The sequence below is a fragment of the Salvelinus sp. IW2-2015 genome, linkage group LG4q.1:29 (assembly GCF_002910315.2).
Source record: "Salvelinus sp. IW2-2015 linkage group LG4q.1:29, ASM291031v2, whole genome shotgun sequence".
NCBI classification, from domain to species: Eukaryota; Metazoa; Chordata; class Actinopteri; order Salmoniformes; family Salmonidae; genus Salvelinus; species Salvelinus sp. IW2-2015.
Window position 1 is genome coordinate 57666050 of NC_036842.1, and position 16274 is coordinate 57682323.

General features: G+C 43.5%; 1 protein-coding gene across 1 annotated transcript in view; it reads right to left on the bottom strand.

Annotated features, from left to right (window-relative positions):
* The window catches only part of LOC111960961 (potassium voltage-gated channel subfamily KQT member 1-like), a 249406-nt gene extending 236787 nt beyond the window's left edge, over positions 1–12619 (bottom strand). Inside the window, exon 1 of the mRNA XM_070443012.1 lies at positions 12144–12619. Within this exon, the coding sequence (XP_070299113.1) occupies positions 12144–12619 (476 nt within the window). The remainder of the gene's footprint in view (positions 1–12143) is intronic.
* Positions 12620–16274: the final 3655 nt, after the last annotated feature.

Here is a 16274-nt window from a genome sequence, read left to right on the forward strand (position 1 = left end):
GAACCATAAACAATTAATGAACATGCACCTGTGGAACGGTCGTTAAGACACTAACATCTTACAGACGGTAGGCAATTAAGGCCACAGTTATGAAAACTTTGGACACTAAAGAGGACTTTCTACTGACTCTGAAAAACACCAAAAGAAAGATGCCCAAGGTCCCTGCTCATCTGCGTGAACGTGCCTTAGGCAGGCTGCAAGGAGGCATGAGGACTGCAGATGTGGCCACGGCAATAAATTGCAATGTCCCTATTGTGAGACGCCTAAGACTGCGCTACAGGGAGACAGGATGGACAGCTGATCTTCCTAGCAGTGGCAGACCACGTGTAACAACACCTGCACAGGATCGGTACATCTGAACATCACACCTGCTGGACAGGTACAGGATGGCAACAACAACTGCCCGAGTTATACCAGGAATGCACAATCCCTCAGTCAGTGCTCAGACAGTCCAGCCTCTCTCGGCCTATTGCAGTCAGAGGGCTTGTAGGCCTGTTGTAAGGCAGGGCCTCACCAGACATCACCGGCAACAACGTTGCCTATGGGCACAAACCCACCGTCGCTGGACCAGACAGGACTGGCAAAAAGTGCTCTTCACTGACGAGCTGCAGTTGTCTCACCAGGGGTGATGGTCGGATTCGTGTTTATCGTCGAAGGAATGAGCATTACACCGAGGCCTGTACACTGGAGCTGGATCGATTTGGAGGTGGAGGGTCCGTCATGGTCTGGGGCGGTGTGTCACAGCATCATCGGACTGAGCTTGTTGTCATTGCAGGCAATCTCAACGCTGTGCGTTACAGGGAAGACATCCTCCTCCCTCATGTGGTACCCTTCCTACAGGCTCATCCTGACATGACCCTCCAGCATGACAATGCCACCAGCCATACTGCTCGTTCTGTGCGGGATATCCTGCAAGACAGGAATGTCAGTGTTCTGCCATGGCCAGCGAACAGCCCGGATCTCAAACCCATTGAGCACGTCTGGGACCTTTTGGATCGGAGGGTGAAGGCTAGGGCCATTCCCCCCAGGAATTTCCGGGAATTTGCAGGTGCCTTGGTGGAAGAGTGGGGTAACATCTCACAGCAAGAACTGGCAAATATGGTGCAGTCCATGGGGAGGATATGCACTCCAGTACTTAATGCAGCTGGTGGCCACACCAGATACTGACAGTTACTTTTGAGTTTGACCGCCCCTTTGTTCAGGGACACATTATTCCATTTATGTTAGTCACATGTCTGTGGAACTTGTTCAGTTTATGTCTCAGTTGTTGAATCTTGTTCTGTTAATACAAATATTGACACATGTTAAGTTTGCTGAAAATAAATGCAGTTGACAGTGAGAGGACGTTTCTTTTTTTGCTGAGTTTAAATACAGTATATACAGTAAGTGTTGTAAATTGGGGTTGGGGAAAAAATGCATTTCTCCTGAACTTTCAGCACACATGTCTAACAACATATGTAAGGTACTGTTGAAGTCAGAAGTTTACATACACTTAGGTTGGAGTCATTAAAACTCGTTTTTCAACCACCCCACAAATTTCTTGTTAACGAACTATAGTTTTGGCAAGTCGGTTAGGACATCTACTTTGTGCACGACACAAGTAATTTCTACAACAATTGTTTACAAAGAGATTATTTAACTTAAGAATGTGAAATGTCAGAATAATAGTAGAGAGAATGACTTATTTCAGCTTTTATTTGTTGTTTCATCAGACCAGAGGACATTCTCACTCTCAAAAAAAAGTATGATCTTTGTCCCCATGTGCAGTTGCAAACCGTAGTCTCTTTTTTATGGCGGTTTTGGAGCAGTGGCTTCTTCCTTGCTGAGCGGCCTTTCAGGTTATGTCGATATAGGACTCATTTTACTGTGGATATAGATACTTTTGTACCTGTTTCCTCCAGCATCTTCACATGGTCCTTTGCTGTTGTTCTGGGATTGATTTGTGCTTCTTGCACCAAAGCACGTTCATCTCTAGGAGACAGAACGCATCTTCTTCCTGAGCGGTATGACGCCTGCGTGGTCCCATGGTGTTTATACTTGCATGCTATTGTTTCTACAGATGAACGTGGTACCTTCAGGCGTTTGGAAATTGCTCCCAAGGACGAACCAGTACATTTTTTTCTCTGAAGTCTTGGCTGATTTCTTTTGATTTTCCCATGATGTAAAGCAAAGAGGCACTGAGTTTGAAGGTAGGTCTTGAAATACATCCACAGGTACACCTCCAATTGACTCAAATGATGGCAATTTGCCTATCAGAAGCTTCTAAAGCAATGACATAATTTCTGGAATTTTCCAAGCTGTTTAAAGGCATAGTCAACTTAGTTTATGTAAACTTCTGACCCACTGGAATTGTGATACAGTGAATTATAGAATTATAAGTGAAATAATCTGTCTGTAAACTACTGTTGGAAAAATGACTTGTGTCATTCACAAAGTAGATGTCCTAACCGACTTGCCAAAACTATAGTTTGTTAACAAGAAATGTGTGGTGGTTGAAAAACGAGTTTTAATGACTCTAACCTAAGTGCATGTAAACTTCCGACTTCAACTGTATATACTACTCACACACTTTGTTTGTATTGCATATTTAAATAATATTTACCTGAATTCCTTACCACTCCACAAAATTTGTCACTAATTAAACATAGTGAAAAAGATGCAGCAAAAGAGTAAACCATCGCAGTAGTGATCATTTGGATAATATTCTATTACCATATTCATTGTATTTATTATTAAAATTGGTATACCAAATTAACAAAATAGTAAAAACATGATTTTTTTACTATTTTCAAAACCTTGACATTTAATTTAGAGAAATAGCATCTCTATTTTTCTCTGTCAATGTTTAATGTGATTATTATGAATCTGAAAACTTATTGACTGATTTTAATTACTTATGCATCTAATAAATTGTTGTTTGATGTTTAAACATATCACTTTAACCTATCTTTAACTTTGGCAAAATAATTAAGGCGTTTTGGTGTCAAAGTGTCATCATAGAGATAAATAGAGACTCTTGATGAAAATAATTAGTTTTGGTACAGACATTGCCCAATTTTGGGGCTTCCGAAACATTTAAAAGTTCAACGTGGGTGGGATTCCTATGGTTGGAGTGATCAGTCCAATGATCAGAGAACATTGTCTTTTCAAATTGGGTGGGCCTATGGTTTGTAAACACAAAGCTATGGTAAAATCCAAGACGCCAAGACCAATTGAACACCCAGGACATTTTTGTCCCAACGACCAGATCAGACAGTCAGATCCAGAGCCAGACAAGTTAAAGACTGACATTTTGCGGTCTTGAGTGGTCTCAAGACCAAGACCACTAGATCAAGAGTCCATGGCCCTTTCTTCAAATTGTAAGAAACTCAAGTAAAGTAAACTTGAGTACAATACAGTACAGTAGAGCACAGTACAGTCAAGTACAATAGACTTCAGTAGCGTAAAGTAGACTACAATGTAGTAGAATACAGTAGAGTACAATAGAGTATTTTATTATTTGGGGGGTGCTGATATTTGTCCTGTTACACACAAGTGTAATGGAAATGGTGTTTATTGCATATCCTTACTCCCTTGAGACACACGCAGGGAGTGGGGTCACAGCCAGGGTCACCATATCCTAACTCCCTTGAGACAGCACGCAGGGAGTGGGGTCACAGCCAGGGTCACCATATCCTAACTCCCCTTGAGACACACGCAGGGAGTGGGGTCACAGCCAGGGTCACCATTGTACATCACACCTTGGTCAAGGGCACAGCAACAGATTTTTCACCTTCTCGGCTTCAGTATTCGAACCAGCGACAGTTACAGGTACAACTTCAAGGCTACCTGCCATCCCTACTGTAGAGAACAGTACAGTAGAGCACATTATAGACATCTATGTTTTTGCCAAATAGATGTCAATGTTTGGACCCCCCCCCCTTGCTGGCTATGCATCTCAATACTCTACACTATTCCTGAAGTGTGCACTTATCCACTACCCACATGTTGGTCCTCTGTAGCTCAGTTGGTAAAGCATGGCCTATGCTACTTTAAAATGGGAGATAGCAAGGGCAGTGCCATTGAGGCTATCACAGACTCCATAATGGCATAGATACAAAGACCTCTATATATATATATATCTTTATGGTGTAAAATGTTTCGGTTGTGACCATTTCGGTTTGGACAATTTTTATTTATTTTGGACTTTAAAGAATCCCCATAGCTAACATATTGCTGGCAATATTTCATTGGGACATAAATTATGTTCATCCCAGTAAACATATATTTTAGTCCCAAAAACATGCTTTACATATTTCTTGATATATTAGATGTTCGGTAGTGAAACTTCTAAAAATACATTCAGATTTACCAACTTGCTCACAAAATGTTCTCCTAAATGTTTGCAGACAGACTACTCCACCATGTGGCCATGCTGGAGAAGGGTGCAATCTCTTCACCTGGTGATATTTGTAGGGGTGTGGCTTAAGGAACGTTCATTCTACACTGTTATAGTGTGCGTTTCAAATCAAATCAAAATTAAATCAAATGTTATGTCACATGCGCCAAATACAAGAGGTTACAATGAAATGCTTGCTTACAAGGCCTTAACCAACAATGCAGTTTTAAGAAAATAGAGTTAAGAAAATATTTACTAAATAAATTAAAGTAAAAAATAAAATAAAATAACAATAACGAGGCTATATACAGGGGGTACCGGTACCGAGTCAATGTGTGGGGGTACAGGTTAGTCGAGGTAGTTTACCCCTACCTCAATGTAGGTAGGGGTAAACTGACTATGCATAGATAATAAACAACGAGTAGCAGCAGTGTAAAAACAAAGGGGTGGGTTTCAATGTAAATAGTCCAGGTGGCCATTTGATTAAMTGTTCAGCAGGCTTGGAGGTAGATGCTGTTAAGGAGCCTTTTGGACCTATACTTGGTGCTCRGGTACCGCTTGCAGTGCGGTAGCAGAGAGAATAGTCTATGACTTGGGTGACTGGAGTCTTTGACAATTTTATGGGCCATACACCGCCTAGTATATAAGTCCTGGATGGCAGGAAGCTTGGACCCAGTGATGTACTGGGCCGTACGCACTACCCTCTGTAGCGCTTTACGGTCAGATGCCGAGCAGTTGCCATACCAGGCGGTGATGCAACCAGTTAGGACGCTCTCGATGGTGCAGCTGTATAACTTTGAGGATCTGGGGACCCATGCCAAATATTTTCAGTCTCCTTAGGGGGAAAAGGCGTTATCGTACCCTCTTCATGACTGTCTTGGTGTGTTTGGACCATGATAGTTTGTTGGTGATGTGGACACCAAGGAACTTGAAACTCTCGACCCGCTCCACTACAGCCCTGTCGATGTGAATGGGGGCATATTCGATCAGCTCCTTTGTCTTGCTCACGTTCAGGCTCTAATCATTGTCGAGGATCAGGCCTAACACTGTTGTGTCGTCAGCAAACTTAATGATGGTGTTGGAGTCGTGCTTGGCCACGCAGTCGTGGGTGAACAGGGAGTACAGGAGGGGACTAAGCACGCACCCCTGAGGGGCCACAGTGTTGAGGATCAGCATGGCAGATGTATTGTTACCTACCCTTACCACCTGGGGGTGGCCCATCAGGAAGTCCAGGATCCAGTTGCAGAGGGAGGTATTTAGTCACACGGCCCTTAGCTTAGTGATGAGTTTTGTGGACACTATGGTGTTGAATGCTGAACTGTAGTCAATGAAAAGCATTTTCACATAGGTGTTCTTTTTGTCCAGGTAGGAAAGGGCAGTGTGGAGTGAGATTGAGGTTGCATCATCTGTGGATCTGTTGGGGCGGTATGTAAATTGGAGTGGGTCTAGGGTTTCTGGGATTATGGTGCTGATGTGAGCCATGAACAGCCTTTCAAAGTGCTATGGGCGGTAGTCATTTAGGTAGGTTACCTTCGCTTTCTTGGGCCCAGGGACTATGGTGGTCTGCTTGAAACATGTAGGTATTACAGACTCGGTCAGGGAGAGGTTAAAAATGTCAGTGAAGACACTTGCCAGTTGGTCCGCGCATGCTCTGAGTACATGTCCTGGTAATCCATCTGGCTCCGCGGCCTTGTGAATGTTGACCTGGATAAAGGTCTTGCTCAATTCGGCTACGGAGAGAGTGATCACACAGTCATCCGGAACAGCTGGTGCTCTCATGCATGCTTCAGTGTTGCTTGCCTCGAAGCAAGCATAACAGGCATTTAACCTGTCACAGGGCAGCTCGCGACTGGGTTTCCCTTTGCAGTCCGTAAGTGACATTAAAAGTGGAGACAGCATTTTTTWGAGAAAGATGTTTAAAAATAAACAAAACTACTAATAAGATCAGAATCTTTCAATGTAATAATAGAACAACTCAAGATGTTCTATTGAAATAATCGTGTTTAAAAAATTGCTTTATTTTCAAACATGAAGTTTAGGATAGCCACCTCAATGGGAATAGGTTTATAGGGCCTCCTGCGTGGCGCAACGGTCTAATGCACTGCATCACAGTGTTGCGGCGTCACTACAGYCTGGGGTTCGATGTCACAACCGTCCATGACCGGGAGTCCCATATGGCGGCATACAATGTTTGGGGATYGTTTGGCCGGGGGGGCTTTACTTGGCTCATCACGCTCTAGTGACTCCTTGTGGTGGGCCCGGGCAACTGCAGGCTGACCTCAGTCGTCAGTTGAACAGTGTTTGATCCGTCACATTGGCTTCCGGGTTAAGCAAGCAGGTGTTAAGAAGCGCGGCTTGGCGGCTTGGCGGGTCATGTTTCAGAGTACACATGAATCGACCTTCACCTCTCCAGGGCCTGTTGGGGAGTTGCAGCGCTGAGACAAGATCGTAATCATGAAATTGGGGAGAAAAGGGGGTTAAAAAAAGAAACTACAAAAAAAGAAAACAGTTGTATTAACAATGACTTTYTAGTACTATATTAATTTAACAATTTCAAGGTTTTTCATGAATCAAAAAGGGGCTTAGGTGGTGGGTGTGGCAGGGGGTGTGGTTAGACGMTTACCATTGCTAATGCGGTGTTATTTTGCTCAAACATAGCTAAATTCATTGTTTTGGGAATTTTTTATTCTCCCCGACTGTCCAGTTTATATTTTGGTGATTGTTAGTTCTCAAATATTATATTCAAAAAATATATATAGGTTCATTATCTTTTCTACATAGTTTAGATGTGGTTTTAGTKATTTAAGTTAACACTGAAAGTGTTTTTCCATCTCGAAAATATATATAGGTTTTTATTATTTTAGGCGGCCTGCCCAATGAGTTTAATGGCATAAAAAGCACTGAATAAGTTTGTTATTACCTTGGATTTAATTAAAACACATCATGATGTAAAAAAAAAAAACTACATTTGGAGAATTAACTGTTTTTTTGGGAAAGTAATTTACATCACTTCTGTTGAATCACCCATACAGTACATAGCATCCACAGCAACAGAAYAATCATCCTGGTTTACCCATCTTGTGCATCATATATAGAAATTGAAATAAATCTACTTATAGCTGAAGATGGAAAGATCATCAAAGATAAACAGCATCATCGTTCACAGACAGTCAACCTCATACAACCTCATGCAGGTCAAAAACTATCATCTGCTGTGTGTGGTTGTATCAGTTGTGTATGGTAGATTATTCCCTGAATATGCACATCCTTCAGAAATAAAATCAGTTAGGGACTAGTCAGTCCAGTGCCCTTGATGATCTGAAGAGAGTGAGAAGCTTGGCAAGCCARGGATCAAAGGAGCGTGCGGTTTTAGGGGCCGAGTGAGGCTGTGGTAACACATGCCTTATCTCCTGTGTAAGATAATGTCATATGAAAAGACTGAGATCTACTGGATCCTTATTCACCAGAGAGACATATTCATCAGAGATCCGAAGTGTCTGGTCTGTTCTATGTTGAGCCTGCAGTGCCTGCTGACTGCACTGCACGACATTGCATAAGACTCTTTATTGACACCTGTCCCAGTACGCTGTGGGTAACCAGAGGGATTTCTTCCCTACTGGACTATATGTATATYTGTGTGTGTGTCTGAGAGAGAGACAGAGAGTGTGTAGAGTATGCATGGCTTTGTGCCCGTCATTATGTGCGGACCTGTGAGTCTATATCCGTGTGGCCATATGTGGCCCAGGGACAGATGTAATTGCCGTGAGTTGAGTCTGTTTCTCCTCCATTTCTGGCTGAGGCATTGAAGTACGTAGTCCCCAGCGGGACACTGTCCCTGGCCTGGCTCTGGCTTTGACCTCAACCAGATAAGAGGAGTGACGGATAGGGCTGGAAACGCTGGCAGCCGGGCACACAACCACTCAACCCTCTCTGCCTATCTATCTGTGTCATCGTAATGAAGAGCAGGCCACTTAGCCCGTCATGGCTGCTGCACACAMCCCTTGATGTAGCCTTCCTGTCTCTCCTCTCCGGTCTCTCCTGGATGGCCTGATATAGAGGAGCAGAGTGGAGCAGAGCGGAGAGGAGGCCCAGCAGAATCATTAATACCCATTGACAAGTAAGAGTTACTTAAAGGAGCGTCAGCGAGGATGAATCAGAAGGGTTTAATTTTGTACGAGTCCAGGGGTTCTCAGGTTCTCTCTGTGGGAGTGGGGAACATTATAGCCTCAATTACTGCTGGTGAAGATTATCATCAGAGAGGCCAGGCCACACACACACAACAAACAGAGAGGGGAGGAAAACAAGAGCTGGACGACTCAACGCCGTTTCCATTCACATGGTCATGCCGAGTCACTTATTGAGTCAACCATTCATTCCCCATCCTCATACCATTAAATATCCTGGGATTATGGAAGGAAACATTCATCATAGATTTCTATAGCTWCAGTACATGTTTTATACATGGTTGCAACCACTTTACCTCAAATTCAACATCCATCGTTTAAAGGGGCAATGTACAGTTGCTATATCCATATTTGGACTTATATATGAATGATATACACTACCGGTCAAAAGTTTTCAAACACCTACTCATTCAAGAGTTTCGTTATTTTTCCTATTTTCTACATTGTAGAATAATAGTGAAGCCATCAACACTATGAAATAACACATATTAACACATATCACGTAGTAACCAAAAAAAGGGTTAAACAAATCAAAATATATTTTATATTTGAAATTCTTCAAATAGTCACCCTTTTCCTGCCTGACCACTCTGCCTACCCTGAGCCGGCCTGCCGRCCGGTACCGTTGTTCCACCTCTYGTTTACTGACCCCTGCCTGCCTTGACCTGTCTATTGCCTYCCCCTGTTGGAWTATTAAACCATTGTTAATTTGACATGTCTGCATCTGGGTCTTACCTTCATACCTGATAGATTTAAGATTCAAAGTTGTCTGCAGAAATAATGGGGTGGGGTTCTCAAACTTTTMGGGGCCAGGGATTCATTAGGGACCCCCTCATAATCAGAACACAATTTGAGTGAGATAAAAAAAAAAAAAACGCATACACAAGGAGTTTTACTATGACTATGGCAGAGCATGGCTTGAAGAACCAAGTCTTGGGCCTTGGGAAGGGACATATTTTGCAAAAAGTTAGATTTTTTGTTGTTGTTGCAGTTTAAGCTAATTTTGCACACTTGMMGCAGAGAGACTTTTTGTTGTTCCAACTTTAAAGCAAAAATCCTGCTATTGTACACATTTTGCCATGAGGCAGAGATACATCATTTCAGTTTTAAAGCTTGAATTAAAGTGCATTTATGAGCCAACATTTTTTAAGGGGAATACAAGAAGTATGGATGGAGTTAAATGTATAATTGGTGGAGGACTGTGGATACTAATATCCCTGTGAGCCTCCCAGGCCCATGCTGCCCAGGGTTAAGAACATACATTGTAGAATAAACGAGCTGTTTGTAATATTTTTGCATTGTAATTTCTTAAAATGATAGTGATTCACAATATTTTTTCTCACAAATGGTATAGCCTTCTTATTGGTCAACAAAAGACGGATCGTCTCTTGTCAAATTGACTAGGGCCAGCAAATCTCTTGTCAAATTGACTGGGGGCTGAGCGATTTCTACATGTTTGATGCTTATCCTTTGCTGGATTTTGTGAAGCTTGCATTCAACTGTCARTCCCTGTAGCACACAATAAGCTTCCATTCCCCCTGTTTTAAGATGAAGTTGTCAATATTGGGTCAATATTGCATCAGACAGTCAATTGTCATCAAATCAATGTTTCATTTGGGTGCCTCCTGATCTCCACTAAAAATCAAGAACCATACATTCAGTTAACTTGTCCAGATTGTGTAGAGATTAATCCTAACCTGAGACTAAGGGTAGGGTCAAATGGTGTTAAATTGGTCTGTTTTAAACAGCCTCTAGTGCAGTGTGTTTCCCTGGCCAGGTAAAGGTAAGGTAGTCTAGTGGTTAGCGCTTTGGGGCAGTACCCAAAAGMTTGCTGGATCAAATCCCTGAGTTGACAAGGTAAAAATCTGTCATTCTGCCCGTGAACAAGGCAGTTAACCCACTGTTTCCTGGTAGGCCGTCATTGTAAATAAGAATTTGTTCTTAACTGACTTGCCTAGTTAAAAGGTCAAATAAAAAAGTACTAGCAGCTCCATGTTTCATGCATGAACAGGGTTGATTTGTTGACGGTAGGTAAGAAAAGAGAGCAGTCGGACAAGAACAGAGTTGTGGGTGACAGGATCCTTCTGCCTGCTCTGTGGTCTCATGGAGAAATAACCAGAGAAGCCAGGCCACAGTGACAGACAACCTCTCCTTTAGTTACTGGGAATCAGAACATATTCCTTACAGCCACTACGATAACTATAAGTAGCGATTTACACTCGTACCCGTATACGGGTTGAAAATTGCATATTTGGGCACTGATAAACGCCTAAATTGGAACGTAGTGACTGTACAGTAACATGCTCTGCTCTGCGCTTCACGGGTTTTGACTGACAGCCGTTCTGAACTTATGAAGAAGTTGCCCCCATCCCTCCGAAATATTTGGCAACTCTTGAAAATGTTTTGTTGCCTGAGTGACGGAAATGTTGTAAATTAAGAGGACTCTATMTATTTTCAAAGATAATAAATAGTTTTGATGTCATACAAGCAAGCCAAACACGCATTTCACATTTCCATATTATAAAATTGATGTGATATACTGTGTCAACATTTATGATCACTATGTTTTATGTAGTTACAAGATAACATGGTATCATACCCTGGGTTGTTCTGAACACAATGAGCCTATGTTTGTCTATTGTGCAGAAAATTTGCCGAAGCACATGCACCTGAATGCACTCAGGACCACTTTCTACGCACACCAAAATTATAATCTGTTGTGCTGAATTGCATTGTAAAAGCCTAAAACTGTAATATCATTTTATAACTTAGCTAGCCATGGTAACAATAGAACAAGCTTTCAAATTAAGTCCATCTGACTCAGATTGCGATTTATAATGGAACAACAGTCATATTGTGATGGCGTTTGTGTTCCAAATAAACCTACAAGTGTGCTTGATCTAGTTCCTCAARGGCACKYTTAGGAGAGCTCAAAAAAACACCTTATGGTTGAAGACTCTTCTTTAAGTCATAAAAGTGTATTGKAATMACTTAGGAACTGTYCACACTTTGGAGAGGTGTGGCTCCTTGGAGACACCAGTTAGTCCTGTCACTCAAACTCTTGTCATTTTTTGATTTATGTTGCAACTACCTCACATTTTCCAGGAATATTCTCATRATGTTACTGAATGTATCCAGAGTATTTTCAGATTTCGTTATCAACAGAGACTGCGATGGTAGTGGYAAACACAGTGAATTTTAAATGTTTGGATTCAGTCTTGTGTCCGGTGAACTGTAGTGGATGAATATGAATATGGATGAATATGTATGAACTTTCCAATTTGTAAGTCGCTCTGGATAAGAGCGTCTGCTAAAATGACTTAAATGTAGTGTCTTCACCTTTAGTCTAATAATGACATTTTACAAATCCACTGTTATTTTTTTTGGGGGGGGGATATTTTTAGGGAACATTTGAAAGCCACTAATTCTGAATACTTCTAAATCAAAAATGTTAATGTCATTAATAAGGATATATGTCATGTTATATTCATAAATGAAAATCATCTAGGGAAGCAGTCTAGCCTTTTAGCTACCGGTATGTTGAAGTGACCAGTAGAGGTTGAAAAGGCAGAGGTACTCACACCAAGAAGTGGTAGAGGAAGCATCTCAATCCAMTGGGTCTCTCTAGGAAGTTGTAGACATCCCCCTGCATGCTAGTCTTCGTAATGTAGGGGCTCTGGAAGTGCTTGGAGGAGAGCAGCCGGCTAGCTGGAGGGAGAGGAAGAGGGTTAGGGCAGCAGGCAGTGGGCCGGCTATCGATCTGCAGTGCTGGGTCCTTTGTGTCCGTCTGCGGGCTGCAGGGAATGTCTGATCCATTATTCACCGCTGTGGGGTCCAGTTCCAGTGAAACAGGAGAGAAGCGTGTACTGTCAGCAGCAGCAGCACTGTCCATGGTGCCCAGGCCCTGGCTCCTATCCATGGTGCTCGGGCCCGGGTTGGTGAGGCTGGTGGTGTCATGACCTTTTGGCTCTAAGGTCTTGGATCCTCCACCACTACCATCGCAGTCTCTGTGCACGCGGTTCAGCAGCTGGAAGGGACTACCCCYCTTCTCACCCATACTGCCAAAGAGAACGGCCCTGATCAGAGGAAGAGGAGGCTGGGTCAAAGCTCAGACCTGAGGTCCAGGTGGGAGGAGATAAACAGCTAAGAAGGCACGTCCACCCCAGAGGCAGGCTACATGTGTGACCAGACCTGCAGTAGAGAAGATGATGACATCAGAGTGGTTAGATCAAATGGTCAGGGTGATCACAGTGACAGTTGAACCCTGTAACGTAGTACATTCACTAACCCCGGTCCTGAGACTGTTGGCACTTTGCAGGCTTTGGTTCCACTTAAACCCTTAACACCAACTAATMAAATAATCATCAAGACCTGGATTAGATGAAACAGGGTGTTAGTGCTGCACTGAAACAAAAGCAGCCAGCCCCACCCTGTAGCTCTCCAGGACCAGGGTTGTTGACCAGAGTAGGGTAACAKGTGTTACCTTTCAGCCTACCACCAAAATTACTAGTTTCTGACTGCTTTAGTGACCATGATCTGTTCATCACATTTCAGACACGGGTCGGTTTCCTTAAGAAAAATATATTGACCTCTACCAGTTAGCGCACTTTACTTTTCTGTTGGATGATGCTAGAGAAGGAGAGGAAGAAATAGGGGGTAGAGGAGCTTGGACATGATAGACTATGCCTAACAGATGACATCTCTTACCTTGTATTCATCCTATATAGGCGTCGTTGCTTTTTGTCATTTACAATGGGAAACCAGACATTAACACTTCCAGGTCAATCTTAGAATGTTATTTTCTTGTCCAAAGGGCAGTGAAGTGAACCTATCTTTAGTTAAAAGAGTCTGATGACTTGTGCCTGTACTTAAGTAGGAGACCACTGTTACTCTACCCACAAGCAAGCATACAGGGGACTCCCTCGTCCCCTCCCTTCAGAAAATCAGATCATGACTCTATACTCCTGCTTCCTGTCTACAAGCAGAAGCTCAAAGTACCCGTGACAAGTGCCATAGAGAAATGGTCCTCCAAATCGGAGGCTATGCTACAGGACTGCTTTGCTAGCGCTGACTGGAAAATGTTCTGGGACTCAGCCGATAGCATCAAGGAGCTAACCCCTACCATCACCTGCTTCATTAGGAAATGTATCACCGACGTTGTCCCCACAGTGAAGGTTCGCTGCTTSATTTAACACGGAGGTTGGCGCTAAGCTAAAGAGCAGGGATACTGCACACAGGGTCATCACAGCCAACCCCAAGGCTACGGCTGAGGACACAAACAAGTACATTAAGTCCTGCTACGACCTCTGCAGAGCKGTCAAACAAGCAAAAMGACAATATAGGAACAAGGTGGAATCCTATTACATAGGCAGGGGCTACAGTCCATTACGGATTACAAAGAAAYACCCAGCTGTGATCTGCCCAACGATGACTCTCTACCAGACAAACTCAATGCATTTAATGTACGCTTCGACAAAGACAACACCGAGTCYTGCATGAGGGCCCCCGCCGTCCSAYAGGACAGGGTGATCTCMCTCGCCGAGGCCGATGAGAGTAAGGTTTTTAATCATGTCAATACTCGCAAGGCCGCAGGGCAGGARGGTATTCCKGGGCGTGTTCTCAGATCATGCGCAGAACAGCTGGCAGACATATTCACGGTCATTTTCAACCTTGTCCCAGTCTGTTATCCCTACGTCTCAAGGTGACCACCATCATTCCTGTTCACAAGAAGTCTAAGGGTACCAGCAATCTCAAATGCATTCCACACTGCCCTCACCCACCTAGATAAGAGGAATAACTATGTGAGAATGCTTTTGATTGACTACAGCTTAGTGTTCAACACCATAGTCCCCCTCAAGCTCGTCACCAAGCTTGGTAGCGTGGGACTGAACACCTCCCTCTGAAACTGGATCCTGGACTTCCCGACGGGCCGACCCCAGGTGGTGGCGTAGGCAACATTACCTCCGACACGCTGACCCTCAACACGGGGGCTCCACAGGGGTGTGTGCTTAGTCCCCTCCTGTCCTCCCTGTTGAACCTCGACTGCATTGCCACACGWCTACAACACCATCATCAAGTTTGCTGACGACACAACAGTGGTAGGCCTGTTCACKAGTTGTTGTCCTAGTGCCAGGACAACAACCCCTCCCTCAACGTCAGTAAGACCAAGGAGCTGATCGTGGACTACAGGAAACACGGGGGGGCGAGCACGACCCGTTCCACATCAACGGGGCTGTAGTGGAACGGGTCGAGTGCTTCTGTGTCCGAATCACTAAGGACTTAAAATGGTCCACACACACAGTCGTGAAGAAGGCGCGAAGAAGGGGAAAGAAGAAGGCTCTTTCCCCTCAGGAGGTTGTAAAGATTTAGGCATGGGCCCTCAAATCCTCAAAATGTTCTACAGCTGCACCATTGTGAGCATCTTGACTGGCTGCATCACCACTTGGTATGGCAACTGCACCACCCTCGATCGCATGGCACTACAGAGGCTGGTGCGGAAAGCCCAGTACATCACTGTGGCCTAGCTTCCTGGCATCCAGGACCTCTATATCAGGCAGTGTGAAAGGTAGGCCTGGAAAACTGTTAAGGACCCCAGCCACCCAAGCCATAGACTGTTCTCTCTGCTTCCACATGGCAAGCGGTACCGGAGCAACAAGTCTGACACCAACAGGCTCCTGAACAGCTTTTATCCCCGAGCCCTAAGAGGTAAAGCTCTTGTGTGATCATCTCTGTGTGTTGTATACCTTGTGTGTGGTGCCCTCTGGTCTGTACCATTGGCTGTGTACTGTATCATGCATTGTTTCTACTCAGTGGTGTCAGTGGATCCACAGAGCTTAGGGTGCCACTCACACGCCATCTGTCACCAAACTCAGATGGTGTCATGGCTCTCAACCTTGGACTGCTTGACATGCATCATCAATACCTGTCTGGACATTGTGAGAATATTGTCTGCTTGTTATGCTGTTGTAAACACAGATCACATGTGAAAGGAGATAGCTGTAATGATGATGCATAGAGATGSCACACTTCTCCAAGTCCATAGTTACAATAGTAATCCCGTGTCTATCCTCATCCAATTCCTCATGCAACATTAATGGACCAGAATCCTCTGTGAGATCTCTCAGGACTCAGACTGYGCACATGACTCAAGTTTAAAGTTTTATTYTCACGTGCACAAGTACAGTAAAATGCCTTTCTTGCAAGCTCTTTCCCGACAATGCAGTAATGAATATCCGTAGTACTATAAAATAAAGTAAAGTTGAACAAAAACACACAAGAAATAGGAATAAGAAGAGCACGAGAAAGTAAGTAAGCTATACACAGGGTCAGTTACAGGGCCAAAACCATATTTACAATGTGCAATGTTACTGGAATGGTAGAGGTAGATACTGTATGTACAGTGAGGGAAAAAAGTATTTGATCCCCTGCTGATTTTGTACGTTTGCCCACTGACAAAGAAATTATCAGTCTATAATTTTAATGGTAGGTTTATTTGAACAGTGAGAGACAGAATAACAACAAAAATATCCAGAAAAATGCATGTCAAAAATGTTATAAATTGATTTGCATTTTAATGAGGGAAATAAGTATTTGACCCCTTCTCAATCAAAAAGATTTCTGGCTCCCAGGTGTCTTTCATACAGGTAACGAACGGAGATTAGGAGCACACTCTTAAAGGGAGTGCTCCTAATCTCAGTTTCTTACCTGTATAA